The sequence below is a fragment of the Aphelocoma coerulescens genome, chromosome 7, assembly GCF_041296385.1.
Source record: "Aphelocoma coerulescens isolate FSJ_1873_10779 chromosome 7, UR_Acoe_1.0, whole genome shotgun sequence".
In the NCBI taxonomy this organism is placed as follows: Eukaryota; Metazoa; Chordata; class Aves; order Passeriformes; family Corvidae; genus Aphelocoma; species Aphelocoma coerulescens.
Window position 1 is genome coordinate 22,760,957 of NC_091021.1, and position 22,699 is coordinate 22,783,655.

At 45.9% G+C, this 22,699-nt stretch overlaps 2 protein-coding genes across 3 annotated transcripts in view; both read right to left on the reverse strand.

Annotated features, from left to right (window-relative positions):
* Positions 1–5,464: 5,464 nt before the first annotated feature.
* TBR1 (T-box brain transcription factor 1) lies at positions 5,465–11,643 on the reverse strand. The gene is made up of 6 exons (XM_069021558.1): positions 10,885–11,643; positions 10,285–10,439; positions 9,832–9,953; positions 9,324–9,482; positions 8,403–8,464; positions 5,465–6,308 (listed from the first exon to the last, which is right to left on the reverse strand). Exons 1-6 carry the CDS (start codon positions 11,574–11,576, stop codon positions 5,465–5,467), a joined length of 2,034 nt encoding a protein of 677 aa, XP_068877659.1. The 5' UTR covers positions 11,577–11,643.
* A 4,106-nt stretch (positions 11,644–15,749) lies between these two features.
* The window catches only part of PSMD14 (proteasome 26S subunit, non-ATPase 14), a 46,653-nt gene continuing 39,703 nt past the window's right edge, over positions 15,750–22,699 (reverse strand). For both annotated transcript variants that reach the window (XM_069020824.1, XM_069020823.1), the window contains 4 exons: positions 22,021–22,095; positions 19,562–19,687; positions 18,366–18,428; positions 15,750–16,175 (listed from right to left, as the gene is read on the reverse strand). In XM_069020824.1, coding sequence (XP_068876925.1) covers positions 16,077–16,175; positions 18,366–18,428; positions 19,562–19,687; positions 22,021–22,095 — 363 coding nt within the window. In that variant the 3' untranslated portion in view covers positions 15,750–16,076. The remainder of the gene's footprint in view (positions 16,176–18,365; positions 18,429–19,561; positions 19,688–22,020; positions 22,096–22,699) is intronic.

Consider the following 22,699-nt stretch of genomic DNA (forward strand, 5'->3'; position numbering starts at 1 on the left):
TATGCACGATCAGAGACTAAGGCAGAAATACACATTTACAAGCTATCAACATTTTACCTAAAATGTCTCTTAAAACGGATTCAAAGTCATTACCAGCTGTTTCTTATTTAAAGCTTACTATCCATGTAATAGTATAGACAGTTTTACACAGAAGTAAAGTACCTGACGTTTTCATCCCTTTTGCCTTCGGTTCCAAAAAAAAAAAAAAAAATTGGCCTAAAAAGTCAACTTAAGACCAGGAAGATCATTCATACTCACATCAGCCCCTTAGAATTAGAAACACTCCAACTATGACAAATCACAGTGATAGCATGAATAAAACATCACAGGTTTTATTGTGTAATATATTTTATAAGGTCAAAAGTTACATCTAATCAGCAATGGCAGCCTTGGATTCTAATGGATTCATAATTATTCTACATCCAAGAAGTAAAATATTACATATGCTCAAAAATTCAAGAGGTAAATACATTTATTTCAACCAATATCTGTTTTTTTCAGACATGCATATTTGAACAAATGGGCAGCTTTCAAGCCACCCTGCTCTGAAATAAGAGATGCTTTTGTTTGCATTTCCAGATTAATACGCACTCTGATAAAAGCATGAAACGTTACTAGTGAGCTGTGCAGCTCTCTAGACCTACCACAAATATATTATCTGGAAAGAGCTGGGTACTGAATGCAAACAGTCTGCTGCCTTCCCTCTACTTATCACTCTGCTGTTTCAATATTTTTTTCTTTGACTTTGCCCCCGTATCTTAGCAAGTGACACATTCCCTACTGAAAACCGCATTTATGACAAGTTTTAATACTTGGAATGAAAACTTGTGTCCATTCTGCACAGAAAGTACCTGGAAAGTGTGCTTTCATGCAAAATCCTTTCTTTCTGCTTTTCCCAAAACACACACATTCTTTTTTTGTATCACCAAGATTTTAAAATTGTCCTATGCAATTAAACAAGATTTCCAAAAACAGTAACCTTTTACAGGGTAAAATCAGAGCATTTCCAGTTGACAAAGTAATTTGTGAGGGACATACAAAGCACCTGAAAAAGACTGCAATGAAAACCTTTTTAACTATCACAACAGCACTCACTGCATAATGTTAAAAGGAAAATTATGCAATTAGGTCTCTTATCAGATTTATGAAAATTCAGATTATGCCATTTGGGGGAATAAAAAAAGAAAAATCATTGTTCACCACATCTCCCTTGAGCACTACCTAGGGAAGAGGAGTGATGACCAGACAGTGAAAATTAAGAAGAACGTGTCCCACCTTACGCCTATTCTGCCAATCTGTCGCAGTTGTTCTTCTAGCTCCATAGGATTACATGATTTTTTTTTTCCCTAATTTTTTTCTCTTTTTTTCTTTTTTTTTTCTTTTTTTTTTTTTTTTTTTTTTTGCTGACAAGTAATACAAGACAGATTCTTGCCTTCTTAGGATCTTGCAATCTAGTTTAGACATAGCACGTCAAGTGGTGATGAAAGAAGGTTAGGGTGGGTTTGAAAAGATGAGGATTCCAACAGTAAACGATGCAGAGACATCAGTTTGGTAATGTACACATGTTTTGCATGATTCATTGGACCAAAATGGCCAAAGGAACTTAAAAAGCTGTCAAAGGCATCTTTACCTCTGACCTACCTAGTCATCCATCTGCTTCCTCATACTGTCAATCAAAACCCTCCCATCCTTATCACTATTCTATTACACACATTTTCCACAACCATTTCTCCTCCAGCTCTTAAAAAATATCTTAGCAAACATTTCAATCAGTCATTAAAAACCTTGTTAAAATATGCAATGTGTCATCAAATATGCATAGCGTACTCGTGCAAAATCTGTAGAGCGTAAATCACTGTATTACATTTGATATAGTATTAATGTGAAACATCATAGAAAGTATTACCAATAGGAACTTTGAATTACTTTCTACATATTGGAGCTTGATTTTGTGTTATATAAAATAAAGGAAGGGCAATTAAATTGATTATTTTACACAACAATTAAATTAAAACCCATTCAGCATGCCTAGAATAATACTACTAATTATACTTCACGTAAAATTCATGCAATTAATTGCTGTTCTGACAAATTCATACACGGGGGTTTGCTCCAACTAAACTGCACACGCTGCAATTTAAACACACCGGGTCAAAACCCGCGCATTCACTCCTCGGTGAACGCAAACGCTTTAACGTGTTGGTAAACATATGTTTAGCAGATATACAGGTGCACCTCTAAAAATAATATTCTAAGAAATTATAATAGTAACAAAGTGACCTACCGACAGGAAATAGCCTTTTTAACTTCTGCAGCCCTTATCTCTTCCAGTCTCTCGCATAAATAGTTATGGAATTATCCTGTCCAAATAGTTATGGAATAACATCAACCACTCACGCACAGGAAAGAATTTTGTTCAGACCTGTCACACGTTACGTATTTATTCCGGACCCGCTGGATAACCCCCTGTAAACGAAACCTAGCGGAACCCCCCTGAGGAGCGGTCTGCCCGGGGTGACCGCCCGGCGGGCAGCAGCCCCGGCACCGCGGCAGCAGAGGCGAGGCGGGCGGGGAACGCCGCGGTGCCTCGGGCCGCTCCCTTTGCCCTCTCGGGGGGCAGCGCAGCGGGACTGGCAGCGCCGGGGAGGAGAAGGGGGCGGCTTTTGCTGGCCGAGAGTGGGGAAGGAGGGCCGGGAACATGCCATGGGTTATTTAGGGTGCAGGAAGGCCCGGGCAGGGCGCCGCGACAGCCCCTCAGGGCGCCGCTGAGGGGGCAGCCGGGGCCTGCGAGAGGCGGAGAGGTGCGGGCGATGCGCGGGGAGACGCGTGCGGCGCCCCGGCCCCCGCCGCTCGGGAAAAGGCGGCCGGGGAAGGGCGCGCATCGCCCGCGCTCCTCCGAGGGGCGAGCCCGGGGGGCACTGCCCCCACGTCCCCTCTCAGGGAGACGTCCCAGGACAGCGTCTGGAGCCCGACGGCACCGCGGGGCGGGCACCGCGGGGCGGGCACCGCTCCCCGCCGCCGGCACAGGTCGGCGGCCGCGCGGCCGCAGAGGGCAGCGGAGGCTCTGGGTGCGCAGGGCCTCGCTCGGGGGTGGAGGACCTTGGCGGGGGTGGAGGGAACGGAACGCAATTGGGCTCCTCAGATGCCCCCCGTCAGTACCGCGGCAGAACAGAATCCTTCTGACGGCTCCACACCGCGCTTACCCTACTGCGGAATCAGGAGCAAACCCAGCCTGCTACCCCCCAGCCCCCGCGGACTCGGCCCACGCAGGTGCCGGGCCGGCGCCTGTTCTAAAGCCCACAGGTGGTTGTCTCTAAAGGGGGCAGAGTCAAGGTCGCAGAGGGAGAGGTAGTGCTGCAAGAGTGGGGACTCCGCTCCCGCCCAGTAGGGCAAGCTGCTCCCCCGAAAGGGCGCCCGCCTTGGGGGCACCGTGGGGCTCCACCAGGGCAGCCCCCGCCCTGGGAAAGCGAGGGGAGGCTGCGGGCGGGCAGCTTTTTGTCCCTCGCCTCTGCTCCGCCAGCGATGGCACCCCCCGCCCCGCGCCAGGCACCTCTCCCGCCTGCAAAGTGCTGTCAGGGTTTTTAAGCGTCAAACACGGGGATAATTATAAACCTCTCAAAACCGACGGGGTTTCATCTCCCTCTTTCACCGACTGCAAACCTCCACGCTTGGCCACGAGGTGTAAGCACTGTCCCCTACGCTCTTCCACCCACCCCCCCAGGCTCCCCCAAAAAAAAAGAAAAAAAAGAACAAACGCGGGGCAAGTGGACCAGCTCCGTCAGGGAGAGCAGCGATGGGACTCCCGCTCCAGAGCCTCGCGGCGGACCGAGAGCGGAAGAGTCCGCCAGCCTCCTCCCCTTGGCCTCACCCGATCTCTTATTTGCAAAACGGCGAAGTGCTTTTTCCAACACGACGTTAACGTTTTGCCAGGTTTATTTTACTTGTTATACACAGACGATACAAACGGGCAAAAACCGAAACATTTCTCAATGGAGCATGTACTGGTATAAATTATTCAGTTCCACAGACGTAACAGAACAAATATAAAAATCACAACATTCGATTTACAGAAGAGTCAAAAATATACACACGTTTATGACCCTGAATTTCTATTAGGAAATTTCCCCGTCGAGTGTAATCTAGACTGAATATTTAGCCTGATGCATATTTCAGTTCGTAGTTGTTTTTTTTTTTTTCTTCCATATAAAAATGCATTAATTGTATAGATTTGCTACTCAAAATTCGAAGACTTACTATTCTGCTTCGCCGGGGGGGGAGTCCTGGAGGGATATTAGTTCTCCTTCAATAGTATGATAAGAGGTTTACAAGAATGATCACTCTTACTTTCGATGTGCATTTGAGTCCCCAGGAAGTCAGATCTCGGTTAGCTACTTTATGAAAAAGTCAATTCCAAAACTAAATGCAGTAAAATATACAACTCACAACTCATCTTCACTGGACTACACTATGGTTACCAACAATTCAGTCGTCTATATCTTTTTTCTTTTTTTTTTTCTTTTTTTTCTTTTTTTTTTAAGATTATTCATTACAAAGATTTACAATGATATAAAGAAAGAGGGGGAAACTGCAAAGAAATTTGAAAATAGTTTGTTAGCATATTTGGCACCTGCGGGGACCAGTAATGGATTTGGCACTTGGGGGCAGGGGAAGGGGGATACCACAAAAATAATAATATTGCTGATCTCGAGCTATTCCTTTCAAAGAAAAATAAGAGGCAGGTAATTTTGGTTTTGGAAGGCATTATGCTCCTTTAATCGACTTTCCCATGAGACGTATTTCTGTTCTTTTGAAGGGAAAGCTGAGCTATTCCTTAGCTGTGTTAGCCCAGGGCACCGCGTAATTATTTCATGCGAGGAATTGGAGAGAAAGTGAGAAACCCATTACTCGCTGCTACAGCTATGGACCACTTACATTTTCAGAGGCATTTAGGAAAAGTGTTTACCTGGGGAGGGGCACGAGGAAGAGGGAGCAAAGAATGGGGAATGGGGTAAAGAAATTTAAACAGGATCTAAGTTTTGTGACTTAACAATGAAAACAAAACAAAAAAATCCAAACAATAAATAAACTGAACCAAAGAAAAGTAATCTGTTACAATAAAATAAATACTATGTACAGGCATTTCACAGGCTGTTTTCCCCACTATTACTGTTTCCCCTAGAATCCATCCGTGGTAAAAGGAAGGAAGCGCTGTACGGTTTGAGAGTCTAAGCATCCTACTGATCAGTGGGTTTCGGTGCGGCAGTACCCCCCGCGCCCCCGGGGCGCCGCCGGACCGGGCCGGCCGGGGAGCGGGGCGGGGGGGCGGCGGCGGCCGCGGCTCAGCCTCCCTGCCTGCCTCCCTGCCGGGCCGGGCCGGGGCACGGATGGGGCAGCTAGGGGAGGGGGTCAGTGCGCTAACGCGGAGGAGTTATTGTGCAAAAGGACGGCGGGCCGGCGGCCGCGCCTAGCTGTGCGAGTAGAAGCCGTAATAGCCGATGTCCTTGGCGCAGGTCTTTTCGCAGTCCCGCTGGGTGAGCACCTCGCTCTTGAGGGGCGAGGAGCTCTCGGACACCGGGGTGTCCGAGGGGGAGATCCGCCTCCTTTTGGCCTGCTCGTAAATCCCAGAATCGGAGGAGTCGATGGACTTAATGGACGACGGCGTCTCGATCCAGCTGGAGTCGGACAAATCTTTGGGCTTGGAGTCCTCGGCGCCCGGCAAGGGGGACCGCTCGGGGGCCAGGCTCTCCGCCTCCTCCCCTAGGTAGGGGTTGCCGGCGGCCATGCGCGCCGCCGCCGCGCTGTTGGGCCAGCAGGAGAGCACGGAGCCGGACTTGCTGCAGTACTGCGGGGGGCTGCGGGCCCCCCAGCCCGAGGGGTCGGCGTAGTAGCCCAGCGGCCGCCCGGCGCAGCCGGCCGCCTGCAGCGGCAGCGCCTTGACGCCCGCGGCCGCGTAGGACAGCAGCGTGGCCGCGTTGCCGGCGAAGTCGGTGGCCGTGTCGTAGGCGGAGGCGGCGAAGTCGAGGCGGTTGTTGGCGGGGGCGACGAACCAGCGCTGCGGCGAGGGGGCCCCCGGGTCCTCGGCTTGCTGTGGGGAGAGCAGCCCGTTGGTGTGGGGCACGCTGCGGTCGGCGCCGGGCCCCGGGCCGGCTCCTGCCCCGGGGTGGAAGCGGGACTTGGCGTAGTTACTCACGAACTGGTCCTGGAGGAAGGAGCCGGCCATGGCGTAGCGGGCCCCGGGCACGATCTGCGAGCGGGGCGAGTCGTTGGGGGAAGGCGTCAGCCGGTCCATGTCGCAGCCCGTGTAGATCCTGCCCAAGAGAAGGGGAGAGAGCTGGGTGTCCGCCGCAGCCCGGCGGCCTCCTCGGCGCGGCACCCGGCCGAACGCGGCCCTCGGGGTACGAACGGGACGGCGCCGTCCCAGCGCGCTCCTGCCCGGCCGAGAGCCTCCTCTCCGGGCTTGGCCTCCGGCATCAGTAGTGCCGAGGGCCTTTAACGGGGAAGAGGAAAGACGGGGGCAAACATGGAGAACAAATCATTCGGAACAGGTTGGCCATTCCTTGACGGGGCTGAGATCCCTCTGTCCGGTCGGAACCCACAACCCAAAGGCATGGAATCCCGCGCGGTGACACATTGACCGGCCCCACCACATGCGCAACAGGCAGCCCGGTCATTTGCCGCGAACAGCATGAGTGGCAGACTACGGAATTCTATCGGCTGTTTAACACTTATTATTGGGAGTCACAGACGAACCATCAACATTTTGCTGAGTTTAAATTAAGCTAATCTTTAAACACCTACTGTAGGAAATGTAAAGCCAGACACTTCCAGTGTTCCCTGCTTGGCCTATATATAATTCTCCCATGCTGGGCTGTAATTTGCGATTATAAAAACTTTAATGGATGAATAACTACTATCTGTATTTAATTCAGGCTAAAACTGTGCTTTAATTAACCCTCCACGCCTCCTGGAATTTCTTATCCAAAATAAACTTGGCCCTTAAACAAATTCAACGTGCTAGACAACATTGAAGCTTCCCCCTCCCCCCGTCTCCTTTCAAGTGACGCCCTATAAAGTTTTTCCCTATCAAAAAGAGAAGAGCACTTTTGGCTGGGGGCGAAGGCCACGCAGCCTTTCCAAAGGCCGCACATACTCTCGCAGAGCTCCCGGAGAGCGGGCAGGCTCGGCTGCCGCCCTCTGTGGCACCAGGAACGGCCGCTGTCCTCCCGGCGGCGGCCCTGCTCCCCGCCACAGCCTCCGCGACCCCCGCCCCTGGGCAAGAGCGGCCGCACCACAAGCTGCTCCCTGGGGAGAGCTGGAGCTCGGCCCCGGGCCCCTCCCGCACTAATTCATCTCTTGGCGTCGTTTCCACCCTTGCTCTGAAAACCTGCTGCTGGTGGCTGCTGGACCGCGGTCCAGCGGAGAGGCTGAAGCAGGCGCTGAAGGTACGCACGGGATGAGGCGCTCGAGGCCAAGTGAGGCTGCTCACCGCCACAGTTCAGAGAGGGAAAAGGTTTTCCTCCTCAAAGCCGGGGGCCCATCCCACAGACCAGAGCTTGCAGTGGGACAGGCGACATCCCAAGCCGCCCGCTCTCCTGGGTGTATGGGCCGCCCTACGGCCGCCACCTCCCGCTGCCCCAAGCTGGGCTAGGGGATGCCGGGCGGGCCGCACCTCGGGCCCCTGCCCGCAGCGCCTGCAGGCCGGGATATCCCCGTATTTGTCCCGAGGGCCGGGAAAGGCGGCGGCAGGAGTGTTGATGCCGCCCTGGAGCTGCAGTCGGAGGGGCACCAGCCGCGTGTGGCGCGGGGTCAAGGCCGGGGGGTCAAGCGGCTGGGAACGCCTCGGAGGCGGACGGGCAGAGGCAGAACACGGACAAACCGCGTTTAAAACTTCAAAGGCTTTAGCTCCACCCAGAAGGGAGAAGGGGGGAAAAAATCCAATCCCGGAGAAGAAGAAAACAAGACGAAGATGTTTGCCTCCGGACCCCGGCTCTGCAGAGCCCGGGATGATGCAGACCCGGCGGGTTGCCGGGGACTGAGCCCCTGCTGCTCGGGTGCTGCTTTCGGAGCCCTTACACGCAAATGAAACGGAAGCTTGGAAAGAGGCGCCAAGATACGTGCCAGGAAAAACCAACAACAAAACCGCCGCAAGTGCCAAAGCGAGATGCGGACTCAGGTGCGGGCAGCGCGGCCCCAGGCGCGGAAGCGGCCTCAGGCCTGCGTAGGGCCTCGCTGCAGGGACAGCCCCTGTGCCGGAGCGGGCGCGTGCTTCCCTCCCGGAGGGCTCTGGAAAAGCCTGACATTACATATCTCGGTGTGAAACGAGCCAGCCCTCATCCTAAATCTCCCCCCTTTGACATGTGTGTGCAGCCGGCAGAAAGATAGTAAAAATCCGGTTTACTTACGTATCATAATTGTCTCGGAATCCTTTCGCGAAAGGGTTGTGATCTATTTTCAGCTGTGTGATCTAGGGAAAAAGAGGAGCAGAGCACACATTGTGAAAGCCTGAAAAATATACCTCACTGCAGCCAACAGGTTTTTAAAGGACCAAGCTTTACTCTAGTCAGTCATATTGCCTTTAAACCGTGAAAAATAAGCTCTGGCATGCTTATAGACATCGCCATCTAATTTTAAGATTTACGTTGTTGTAAAAAGTACAAAAGAATTCAATATTTAACCCCATATTTTGAGACGTGTTCAGCATTCCTAGTGCATGGGTATAAATATATTGAAATCCAGAAATTAGGCAAAACGTACCGCAGAATGGTAACTAGGAGTTTGCATTTGCATCAAGCAAAATAATTAAAGCGAGAATGTGGACTGAACATATGTCATTTGAAAAGGGGGCACCAGTCTGTAGCAAAGCCAGACCACTACGAAACGCATCCAGGCATTAACGAGCTTTTAATTTGAGGAAGTTGCTCCGTCACCCCCGGGCGCAATCAATGAGGATGTTAATTGATCTTTGCAGACTTAAAGCTTAAGATAACAGCTTAACAGCTAACTAAGCTGTTTCCGACTGGGAGATAAACGCCGCGGGCCAGCGCCCAGCCCCGGACGGAGGGGCCGGATCGCGCCCGTCCTGGGCGGGGGAGGACGATGCCGCTGCAGACGCCCGGAGGGGGCTCCTGGGGCGAAGGCGGCCCGAGCGGCTGCGGCCGCCCTCGGGACGGCCAGGGAGCGATGCCACACAACGGGGAACAGGGAGCCCCATCTCCTGGCGCCGGAGACCCAGGGGAGGGTGGGCAGCAACCGGGCCGTCCCTGGTGGGATGCCTTGCGGGGAGCGGGGGGACCGCGAGGGGAATAAACTAGGGAGCTCTTTACATCGGTGTTTTGGTAGGCGGTGACGGCTATGAACTGCGTCTCGGGGAACGTGAATGTCTGCACTCTGCCCGGCTGATTGGTATCCTCCGTCCCGTCTTCGTTCACCTCCACCACATGCAAGCGAGGTTGGTACTTGTGAAGGGACTGCAAAACCACCATCTGTCAGGCATGGCAAAAGGAGGGAGGGGGACGCAGGGAAAAAAGAAGAAATTAGTGCGAGAAGGAGAGCGATGCCCGCTGGCCGCCGCCTCCCCGGGACGGTTGCGGACTTCCCCGGCCGCACCGGACAGCGGTGTCAGCTTGAGCAACGCGCTCAGGGCCGACGAGGCCCGTGGCAAAATAAAATGGGAGGACTTTCTCACCACCACCCCCCTTTTATTTTCACCTAACGACACTATCTAAAAAAAACCCCAAAACAACAAAAAAACCCCACGTCCTTTCGGAAACGGTAGGATTTTAACTGAAGCAATAAAAATAATTCTGGCAGCGTCTGCCTTCCCGCACTGACCTGCCCGTTGTTGTTTGATGCTCCTTTATTGTTTGTAAGTTTTAGTTTCCCAAAGGAGATTTCCTGACGCATCCAGTGGGCTCCCGTGTTGGGGGAGTCGGGATGCATATACACCCGGTTTCCTAAGCAAAACAACAAAAAACACAACCACATCACAGTTCTCGCCTGTACCCCTGTTCTGCCGCTGCATCCGCACACGAGGGCGAAGGACCCCGTGAAGTTACCAATATTTTAATGCCAAAACTCCCTTCATTTTAAAAGAAAAGGATTAAAAGAGTTTTTTTCCGAACACCTTTTACTTTCTTCTCCACCCTCCTTTCTTTCCTTTAAAAAAAAAAAAAAATCGTTGGCCCATTTGCGTTTAAGAAGTTGCCAGAGCTAGTCCGCAAAGGCATTAATTAATCATTCTCACCTACATATGTGTCGGGAAAAGTGTTAATTGGAGGAACTTGCCTTGTACATTGGTGTCCGCCTTGCCGCAAGGAACCCATTTGCCTCCCTGAAATCTCCAGTGATTGGGATCCGCCAAAATTACATCCACAAAAATATTGTAGTGAGCCGTAGGGTCGAGACCAGAAATATTAAAGCTTAGGAAAGGGAACATGCGCCTAAAAAAAAAAAAAAAAAAAAAAAAGAAAGAAAAAAGAAAAAAGGGAAAAAAAAAGAAAAGGAAGAAGGAAAGCAAGCCACCGGCAGCGACAGGCACACGCGGAGGAACCAGCCGTTGTGCTTTATCCTCACGGCTCCCGATAGCGACCGGGAAATAAAAATCAAAATAAACCCCCTCCCTGGAGCGTCGAGCTTTCCGCGGGGAAGGGATGAGGGCAGCGGGCGCGGGAACTTGCGGGGAGGCAGAGAGGGCTGCCCCGGCGGGGACCGTCTCCGGCAGGGACCAACTCCGGCGGGGACCGGCACCGGCGCTCCCGGCGAGCAGGGCAGGGGCCCCGGTGACGGGCGGACGGCTCCGCCGGGGCGGCGGAGGCTCCGGGCGGCTCCCCCGGCGAAGTCCGCGGCTCAGCCCCGACACCCAGAAAGGTCCGCGCGGTGGCTTACCTTCCCTGCTTCGTGATGATCATCTCCGTCTGGTGCCGGTGAAATTTCAGCCAGAGTGGCCTGTTGCACAGGTAGACCTGAGCCTTGCCGGGAACCAGCCCCGGCTGGGTGGAGGAGAACTGGTAGAAAGGTGCCCCTTGGTAGGAATGGCCATACTGCTGGGGGTACGGGTAGCCCGCCGTGGGGTAGCCTTGCGGAGAAGAGTTGGATAGGAGGCTGTTATAAGCTCCGTTGGTGATCACAGGATGATGAGCCATGTAGCGGCTGGGGCTGGCGATGGAGAAGGCTGGGTGAGCAGGTCCATGCTGGCTGGGATAAGGGAACATGGTACTAGGAGCAGAGGCAGCAGACTGGGGCTGGCTGGACTGAGAGAGCAGATAGCGATCTGCAGCAGATCCATCGAAACTGTGACGAAGCTCAGAGACCCCGTCCAAGACGGGAGAGAGTTTATTTCTCTGGACGTCCCCTGGTGTGTCCTTGGAGTCAGGAAAATTGTCTGTATCTGACTGATTCGTCATCCCCCTGGTAATTTTTTTCAAAGGTGAACTTCTCTCCAGGTTGTCAGTGGTCGAGATAATGGGATGATCATGCAAGGCAAGCTCAGATCCGCCTGCATGTGGGTAACTGCTGCTCACATTGAGAAATTTCTTGGAGAGCATGATAGAGGGAGAAAGACAATGCTCCAGCTGCATAGCTCTAGCACCACAGTAATAACCCTTCAGTCCCTGGATCTGAAAGGGCTTCTTAGTATCAGAAGCTAGACATCCTGGGACCCACACTAGGCAGAAAGCACTTCATCTACCAAATGCTTCCCAAACGTTTGATTTACTTTTTTTTTTTTTTTTTTTTTTTTTTTTTTTTTTTTTTTTTCCCTTCCCTTCCCAGGGAGAAGAGATTGGCCAATTGACACTATGCAGCAATCAGGAAAGACTCACTTTTGATCTTGCTGCTTGTGGAGAGGATGAAACGGCTTCTGCCATTGGTTAACCGCTGACAGTAATTTAATTAGATAGACATTAATTAGGATAATCACCTGGCTCCTGGTCGCGACGATCATGGCAAATTGAAGGAGATGATTTTATTGTGAGATAGAAGGAAGGGAAAGGGGGAAGGGAAGAGTGTGTTTGCTGTGAGAGCTCATTATTATGTGACCTTTCTAGCTTTTTTTTTTTTTTTTTTTTTTTGACTACGGCTAGAAAATAAATCCAAACCCTGTGATTCCCCAAATATTCCGCGCGTGTACCCCACCTTTGTGCGTCAGGGAGGAGAGCGGGTCCTGGGCGCTTTGGGGAGCGACTGCGAGCAAAGCGTGGGGCTGGGCGGCCGCTGCCCTCAGCTCACTCCCGCGGTTTGTCCCCAGCGGGGCGCAGCCCCTCTCCCCCAGCTCTTCTGGGCGATCCCCGGCGCATCGCCCCCACCCTTCCCACCCGTGCCTATTCGCGGGGGAAAATACACCCTCCGTCCCTGCTGACAGTGGCCGCGTATCATCTCTTTTAACTTCTGAAATAATCATAAGCCCCGCAGCCGAAGTGCCCTAATGTATTTGCCGCGATGTTTACGGGTTCTTTAGTAAATAAATATTTTATCTGGGAGCCGTAATGTCGGAGATTATCAGCAAAACAGCGTGGAAGGCGTCCACCTCCCCATCCGGCTCCGGATTTCTTTGCTCTCGGTGCCTGCTTTCCCTCAGTGACTCAGTCCCGCGGGCAGCTCTCGGGAGGGGCAGATTTTTGGTAGCACCTTTGCCAGGGGCCGCGGCCCGCCGCGGCCGCGGGGTCGATCGGAGCTGAGAAACCCAAACCATGACGGTGCTGCGGCAGGAGCCGCCGGCACCCTCTGCCCGGGGGGTCTCCGCGGGAGCCGCGGCCCGGGCTGCGCTCCCAGGCGGGCGGGGGCGAAGCCCGCCAGCCCTCGGGGGAGCTGCGGGGACACCCAGTGACCGGAGGGACCAGCCGGCGGGTCCCGCGCTGTGCCCGGCCGAGCCTCGGGCTATTGAAAGCGGGACCCTCCAAGGCGCGAAGATGCGCTTGAAGAGTTCAAGGGGCCCGCTCGCCACCCCGCCTTTGCCAAGCACCAGTCTCAATTTCTCTTCCTAGGGAAGCCTGAGAATTTAAAAGCACGGGGTTTGTTTTTCGGTTTTTGTGGGTCTGGGGTTTTTTTGCCCGGGGAGGAGCTCTCCTGTTCCATTTTTCTTAGTGTTTGTTGTCCCCTTAGTGGTTTGGACTTCAGGTATTTTACAGACCACATCTCTTCCCAGGTGACACCAGCAGCCGGCTTCAAATTCCACTGACAGATAATGCAGCCTGAAACCACCGCATAATAAAACCGAACCACCGTGTAATTGCCTGAAGCCAGACTGAAACTTTGCAAACTCAAATCCAGAGAAGACTAGAACCAGGATGACTTGTCAGAATGTGTATTTCAATGCTCACAAATCCCGTGGCCATTTATTTTTCTGTTGCTTAACTGTGAGCTACTTCAGTTATTTGGTGTTTCACAGATGCCGACATACACACACTCTGCAAGGAAATTATTCTAATAAGATAATTTATGAAGCAAAAAGCAAGCAGTTCACTGTTCTACTCGAGTGGTTCAGTGCATGCAACTTTCCATACACCACCTTCTTTCTATGTTAAGAGAACAGTTTCATTATTATCAGTTCTAACTAATGTTTCCGACACTTGTTTCACCAGTGCTCACTCTTCCCTTTCCCTGTTTGAAACAACAGAACGGTAATGGACTTATATAGGCAGGAGATGGACCGAAATGCAGATAAACCTTCGGAAATGCTGCCCTGAATTACAGAGCTACACCCATATAGATGCGGAGCTGCAATGAATTCAGTGGTATACTGCCAATCACACGGAAGTGCTAATATATGCCAAAAATCTTCAGTGCACAACTCCTAAACTGGTATAATAGGGGGGATATGCAATGGCAGGTGGTGTTACAGAATCGTCATAGAATGGAGTGAGGTTTGCTAATACAATATGCCCGTCCTTCGTGCTGACAGGTGACAAGGGGTCATGCTGCTAATGAAGGTCTGCTCCATTGCGGCTGGAGGCTCAGAAGGTGGCTGCTTGAAAATCTCTTTCTTCTTCCAACATGGTATACGGGCTGCTGCTTTTCAGGTTACAGCATACACACATTCTTCCAAATCCTCTGTGTAGCTCCTAAAGCACTGGACACAAATAAGGAAGGATGCCCCAAAACCCTGCATTTTTATTATTCATGTAACATCTTGGTAAATGGAAAATTGTGCCTCCAAGTTAAACTGAGGAGTGAATAGAAAGCAGGGTACCACAGCAAATGCTTATACTACGGGAGATCTGCGTCTCCAACAGACTCCCTTCAGCTACCCTCTGCAAGATGTACATTTGTCAAAATTAATTTAGAATATGTAAGACTCACTGGTTTGTCTCCCTGCTTACACCAGCCTCTCACGCATGTATACACTGCAGCACTGCGCTAGCTCCTCTCCTGTTCTGCAGTGCCATGTTACCCACGACCTGCCAAACTCTGTCTCCCTCGTGGTGTTACACGTGTGTGTGGGAGTAGAGAGCGGCAGGGATGCAGAGCCCCCCTGGCAGACGAGCCCCAGGGCAGGTCCCACGATAAGCTCCTGCCCCATCTCACCCCGGGCGTGCGCATCCGGCAGCGGCGAGGCCTGAATGCAGCCCTCCTCAACCACCCGCAGGCTTGCAGTGGGAATCGCCAGAAAGAACATCCATTTAACTACACACAGGCAAATGTGGTTTGGTACGTCTCCATTTTCCCAGTCTGATATTCCACTGCCTACTGTGGGGGCAGAGGGAAGGCCATAAGGAGGGCAGCTGCAAAAATCTGCATGTTTCCCTCTGAAGTAAGTGCACGCTAAATATACTTTGAGAGAGAGTTAGTCTAAAATAGTAAATTAAAAGGCCTAAATAAGAAATTTCAAACAAAAGAAAAATCTTTGAATGGTAAAGAGTAAGTAAATATGGGCATAAACTGGAAAATAAGACATTTTTATGGGTTATTTCTTTAGTATGCAAATAAGAAGTCAATTAAAAAAAACTGTCTTCAAAAAGAGGTGGAGATAGTTTTATAATATTTGCCTGCCACTACTGTTGCTATTTATTAAAAAAAGCCCCAAACGAACAGTAAAAAGAAAACTTCTGCCCAGACAAAAGAATCAAATCAGCCTAAGCAACATCCAACACTTGAAAAAAAGAACCGAAATGAACAATTCCAATCAGTCCCTGCCCAAAACGCAGTCACTCCCTAAACCCAGTTATTTGGCTTTGCCTGCCTCAAATCGAGCAGTCAAACCAACTGCCTTCCTTCAAGTGTTTCCCTCTCCAGTTAGTGGAAATGGTTTTAGATGTCATATTCTAGTTGGGACTCTTTCCATATATTTATACATATGGACATCTCATGTACGTTCTCTTTCACAGGAGGGTGGGTTCATGTAACCTAGAACAGCCTCTGTCACTTTAATGTTTATTCTCAGAATACTGCTATTTATGACACCGCTCGTGAGAGTTCTGTGATTCAGTTATCAGCAACTGAATTAATTTTCTTAAGGTCAGTTGTCTTCTGTAGATATTAGGGTTTGAATAATATTCAACGGGAGCTGACAGAGGAATTTTCAGCATTTTTGGTTTTGTACATCCTCAGAATTCTGCACTATGATTTTTTTGTTTTAATCTCCATGAGAGTAACTGGTAATCAATGGGAGCCAAATTCCAGCAGAGAATTTCTGCTTTCCTAGCAATTAGTATCTCAGTAGTTTTACAGTAGGGAGAAAAAAATGTTTACTAACACTTTTTCTAGTTTGTTAATTCCTGCTGTCCTTTCTCAAAAAAGACTGTCCAGAACTTAAGACAGATTTGTAAATGTATTTTTATTATGTTGCAACAATCAAAATATATATGTACTACTGATTTTTCCCCCCAAATATTAATTGAAAATGTAATACATTTTTCCCCACATTGTGTTCTTGAATGCTTTGGAATCTGTGAGGACCCTGACATAAAGAAACTGAAGCAAATGCACAATTAGAGACTGAGAGGTGTTATAGTGCTGCACTTACATTGCAAATGAAGTCAGATGTCTCCGTTTAATCAAATAGAGCCTCAACAGTCTCTGTTTTGTGAGTATTAGAAACAATAAACAAATATACACAGAAAGCATCACAAACAGTAAATTGGTTATTTAAATACAACTGTATCCAACATAGCAGCTAAACACTGGACAATGTTTGAGGTCATCAGCACATCCACATGCTCTTCTAAATGACGTTTAGGGTCCTGAAATACAAAGGATGCCATGAGAGGAATGACTTAAACACATCTCTAAAGATTTCATTTACTTCAAGTCTATTTAAGATGTCTGTGAGTTAATGGACACAGGCCAGTAATGCTCCTAAATTTTCCATTCTAGGAAGACCTAGCAAATGACTGAATTTCCATGAACAAAATTTTATTAATTCATACTAACGGTTAAGTTGAGGATAGGTTTGGAAGTAAATTTCTATCCAGCATATCAAGAGTAACCGTGGCAGCTGTGAGTTAGTTTTAAGGACAACACACAACATGTGAATTTTACTATACATCTCACTAAGGCCAATATTTTAATCTTAGTTCTGGTACATTGCAATTTGTTTTCAGATCTTTGCACAAATATGTGTTCCAATCCTGCAAAGATTCAAGAATCCTCTAACACAGTCTTTGAATAGTTGTGTTGACTGCAAGAAAACTAGAAAATCTATACCCATAAAAACATGAAACATGAACAATGCCCTGTTCAAATGCTCTTAGGAATTGAATGTTAAGCCTGAGCAGTTTTCTGAAAATACATATCCCCACACACTATTACTCAATTGATGTAGGCATTTGTGGGCATCTGCATACAACAGTAAGATTATTTCTGGTTGAAAATCATACCCATGCACTTCTTCAGTTTCACCACTGATATTAAATAATTAATCTTCAAATACTGCAAAAATATCAGGCATACCTCAAAAACATGTCTGAACTTTATTACAGTATAATTGTAGTAATTCTTGTGTGTAAAGAAATTAAAATACAGAAGACAATCATGCATGGGAATTGTAACTTCTTTAAAAAATGGAATTATTGTCAAAATGTAATGAACCCATCTAAATTTATCTAGAAGAGTGCTACTGAATCCATGTATGCTGACCTTCTTAAATAACTCATTTTCAAAGATCAGATGGTTCTCCAATATTCTTTCTGTTCCTAACAAATTATCACTTAATAACATAATATCCTTATTGTGAATGGCTGCTTGTTTACAAAGTTTTTTTTAATCTAAGTTTCATAAAAAACCCCACTTGAAAATTACTTCACTGAACCATTTTTTTAATTTAAAGAAAACTTAAAAATTTTATCAGGAAAAGAATTCTTCTCTTTTTGAAGAACTGTATCAAAATAGTTTTTTTCACGTATGCGTAACAACTAGTGAAGCTCAAGTTCTGTTTGAGATGACATCATAACCCTTAAAATACAACCCTTCTTACATATTTTATATGTATATATTTATGTATGTGTAGGTGTGCATAAACTCCATTGTTCTGAATGCTACAGAAATACATGAGTGACTGAACAATAGTGCAGATGTGTTATGACATTGCTGCTAGAAGCTGACACATAAGAGCAATCCAGAATCTTTTAAATTCTTCTACTGTTACTAGCAATACGATAAGTACTGGTTCTTTAAGGACACACTAGATATTTTAAAAGCTATATCTTGTTTCCACTGCCCTTCTTGAACACAAGCTCTTACAAATTGGCTTTGCTCTTCTCTTGCTCACAAAAGCACATTTCCTCAACCTTTACGTTGAAATCAAATGTAGAAATAGTTTTTTGTTGAGTCTTTATAAAGACATTATATCCTGACATTGCAAAGGGATGGAATGAATTGAGTGGGTGTTTTCAGTTTCAGTTGTGGTCCTGAACAGTTTTCCTCAAACACCAGTACAAAGGAACTCAGCCTACCTGCCTATGTGTGTGTGAGAGTCAAGCATTAACAGTGTGTTCATGAACTGAGGACAGGGGTGAGCTGGCTCTTTAGCCACGACAATGTACAAACACCTCCCCCCACCTCTGTTTCCATGATTACCATTTTTTAAGTGTCTCCACAGTTTGGGTCTCTCTGACACAGACTTGGATATCTTTATGCCTCTTAGAAGAAGTTAAAACAAATGAAGAAGGAAAAGGGAAAACTACTAAATCTCAACACTGCTCCTCAGTGTGTAACAAAAACACACGTAGGACACGGCTTGCAGATATTCTGCCGATTGCCTACAGTCAAAGGCCCTGTTCTTTGCACAACCTCCAACAAAAATAAATGCATTATTTGAAGCACTGAGAATATCATGCACATAGAACTAAAATCACCTATGCACATGTAAAAAATTAGTATTTAGAATGAACGAAGCATATCATTCCACCTCACTCTAATTCATCACACCTCACCTGCTTGCCAACATTTTTTATTGCCAGCTGTTCAGGTGTCATCTTATCTTCTTCTTCAACAGCCTGTGAAAGAAACACAGAAAAGGTCAGTGTTTCAGATTTCGTTTACTTTTTCCCCAAGCCACAGATTCTCAAAATACAATTCTGTTCCTTAAAAAAAAAAAAAATCAAACAGCAACACATTTCAGAAAGTCAAAAGGAAAGGTACTTCAGCTTTTCAGCAGACGTGGTTTTAATTACTGAGTGTTAGTGCAAAAGATCAAGGCAAATACTTATGAATGGTTTTATTGTCAGATATTCACCAAAATGTTATTAAGCAAAAATCTTAAATGAGCAGTATCAATAGTTAAAGATAGCTAAAAACAGTTAGAATAGTAAAGCAGAATCCAACCCAGCATTATCTATACTGTTTCAACTACTGGAGATTTGATCTCAGTAAATTTTAGTACTGTTTAAAGTAATGTATTTTAATACATTTTGATACTGTTATGTTGCCTTCAAATACGGTGTCTTCATAAAGTTCATCCACTAACTTAACTAGTGAATGTAATACTGAATTTTGGTTTTAAGGACTTCTAAGGAGTTGAAAAAATAACACTTGTTAAGAAATACTGACATGATTACTACTCATAGAATGCTTGTTGAGATCTAATACTTGTAAGAAACATTTCTAAGTGTGTCAGTATTAAAACAGTACAAGTAGCTGTGATTCCTCTTACTGACAACACCAATAACAAATCTTTTATCTAAATAGAACACTGAATTGGGCTCTGGAACGTGTTCTAAATACTTACAGCCTATCTAGTAGACTGATGCAGATAGATAACCTTTACTCTGCTACACTGACCAAATAGTCCTTGATTGAAGGATTGAAAAATACGACTAACTGCTCATTTTGATCTACAGAAATCTTAAATTCTCGTCACTAAGTAAAAATACAAAATAGATGTGATTACTCACATTTCAAAGCAAAGTGTGTAACAAAACACTTCGACAGTTTAGGGCAAAAAGTCTGGTGGCAATGCCTGAGGAGCTAATGTGGCAACTTCACGCAAAACCTTATGTAGTTGATTAGTACGAACTACAGTCATTCTGAACAAAGCTTGTGATAATCAATTCCTTCTGAAATTAAGCAACTAATTTCTTCATTTCATAAACACAGCTACAGTTATACTATCACTATGGGATATGAATACCTTGTTATAATTCTTAGCTAATTCTAACATCTCCTTCACTACTGTTTCATTGAGTTTGCAATGTTCACTGTAGTCCTGAAGTGTCAAACCTTCCATCCAACTCTTCTTATGCAAATTTAGCAGCATCTGCAAAACAAAATCTCTTTAGAGCATTCATCATAAAATACTTTCAGAATACTATGAAGATCTCTTTGACAGAAAACCAATTTATAGCAGGAAGAATATAATAAAAAAATATTGATCTTACAATGTCAATGTTTAAATAGAGGAAATACAATCAGCAACTATTCTGCTAGAGTAGATGATAGACTTGCATACTTTTTAAAGTTCGAAACTTCTTGAATCCTAAATATGTAAATGAGGCATGGAAGCATGGGTCACATTTACTTTGACAGGAATATACAGATTTGTTTTCTGTGATTTGTTATTTTTGCTGCAGGTTGAGAATGCACAGTTGCCTTGTAGCAGGGCTAAAAGAAAATTGAATACTTTAGCCGCCATATGAGGAACTCTTGACAAAGTTGAAAAATATTTTAATGCTTGGGTTAAATTCATAAATTAGTTATATAGGCTTCACTGATTATCTGATCTGTATGCAAGCAACTGACAGTTATGATAAAATAAACTTCGAAAGTGACCAAAGCATGACTTGTGTGTCTTTCTTTGCCTCATACAAAATAAACAAACATAAAAACCATAAGATAAAATGTGCAGAGGTTTGATGGTGATGAATGCAGGCAGTATTACAAATATTTGAAAGGTTTTACTTGATACTTTGATGTCATTCTTGAAAGAGTAAAGAAATAGCTACAACAGCAATTTCTTTATTTTCATGAACAGAGAAAGCGTATTTTGTAGATCTCCTGCACACTTGATGACTGTAGGGAGGACCCTTTCAGCAGTTTCAGCTTGCCTTCAATTTGTGAACATTTACTACACGTTTTTGAGAATGGGTATGTCCTGTAATTGCTATCACCTGAATTCAGGTACCTGTTTCATCCTACATACAGTTTCCAAAGAAACCTGGCTTTGGAACATGTGAACTGAGTTGAAAGTTTGTGTCATAATTTGTGTTAGCAAGATCTTAGCTACTGACAGAAGGAGTCGTAGGCAAACTGCATATGGACAGTTTAGCTAGGCTATCTTGATTTTAAAATTATGGTTTGGTGTGATGAGCTCCTAATCTAATACATGAAGCATGTACTCTTCTTACTACAGATGGAGATAACAGATCACCACCACCATGAGGGGGGTTTGAGATATGTATGAAGCTGCCTTATGAAAGATGTGAGAGATAGTTGTTACCTCACAGATTAAAGTTTTCCTAACTTGGTCAAGATAATTCTCCTACTTGCAAAGGTAACAACTTACTTATGTAAAGCCACTGCTGAAAATACACACTTGGAACTTCGAACAAGACTGGATTTGCCAAACTGTTGTATTTGAATGGAAACAATAACCCCCTGGAAGCCTCATGGACATTTCCTGAGAGAGCTGGTTTTGTTAGATCAGTTATGCTTTTCAGTGAGGTTTTGAAAGTCTGATACTGCCCTACAAAGGGTTGTGCATTTCACACATTCTTTCAAACTCCCTAATTTGCACACATACTCCTCCACTATTTGAAACTGTTTTTTTTTTCTTATTACTTGTACCTCTCTAAAAGTCTGAATTCTGTGAAAAGACTATTCTGACCATTTCATCATAAACTCTGAGATCAATTTATAACCCTAACAAGGCCATGAAAATGCACAGACGTATCAGAGAACATACACAGAGGACACAAGCTGGCTTTTCAAGAATTAACTTCTGTAGATGATAAATAAGTTTTTTTTTTTCCCCCTGTTTGTTTTCCTGGTTGAGACTCCCAAGCCAGATTTCACTTGTAACTTGAAGTTTGATGCAAAAGTAAGAGAGAACATTTGTTGTCAGTAAATCCATAATATTTCTCCTGTAAATGCAGGACATCACTACTTCCTGATATTCAGTGATGTCTTGGGGAGTTCCAATTGTACCAACTGGAAGTACCTTCTGTCAAAGTGATTATAACAAATCAAAACCCAATATCCCTTGGTAATACATTCCATTTTGGAAAACATGGTTAAGAATTCTCCTAGCTTCAGGAATTCCAGCCTGTGAAAACTGAAGGCAGCGAGTATATCTTTCAGCTTCATCACTGAAAACTTGAAACTTTGGACAAACTTAAGTGCAGAGAACAGCATGACAACTTTACAAAAGGTGGACAAAAATGTTGTTAAATTATTCATATGGCCATTAGAATGTGGTTTTGGAAAGTTTCATCACCATGACTGTACCACCAAGTGCTTTCTTTTTTTAACTCTATTCCAGGAGAGTTAAAACAACTACTGAAAGTAACAGCCACTGAAATCAGAATATTGCCACAAATCTTAAAAAGTTTGTATAAAGTTCCTTTTACTCTGAATTAAAGCTGAAACATTTACCTTCTGTTCTAGTTCATTCTTCCTGTAGTTGATGGTGATGGAATAGTAATGTCTGTTTAGTCCATGGATTAGTGCCTGCAAAATTTAGGGGAGAAACTGAAGTAAATCACCCACCGCTGAAACGAAGAAGTATCAGAAGGAGAAAGCTAATTTCAATACAAACATCTTTAAACATCACTCAAATAAAAGAAAAAACACAAAGAAAAAAACAGAGACTATAAGGAAATATGAAGTAAATATACCTGGTTCTGTTTCTCTTTTTGTGTTCATTAACTGACAGTTAGGCTTTCTATTTCTAAACCACAGCTTTTTTTCACACAGTAACAACTATAATAAGAAAAAATGGTAACTGCCTGCAAACATTTGACCGATACATATGCACAAACATATTTCTCTCAAATCCCTCCTCTCTCAATAAATTTGGTTATCACTCCTATTAAAATATTCTGTTACAAACAAAAGATTATTTGCTATCTATTTATTTATAACCATTGTCAACATTCCCAAGTTCATTTTCCAGGGTACAATATGAAGAGAGAGCAACTGAAGCAAGTAAAAACCTCAGTTAGACAATGTGCATCAAATTAACTTTAGGTATTAAAGCTAATTTTATTTTTTAACTTTAAACAAAAAAAACCCAAACCACCTTTTTCACTGTAATTATACCCTCTGCAAATAC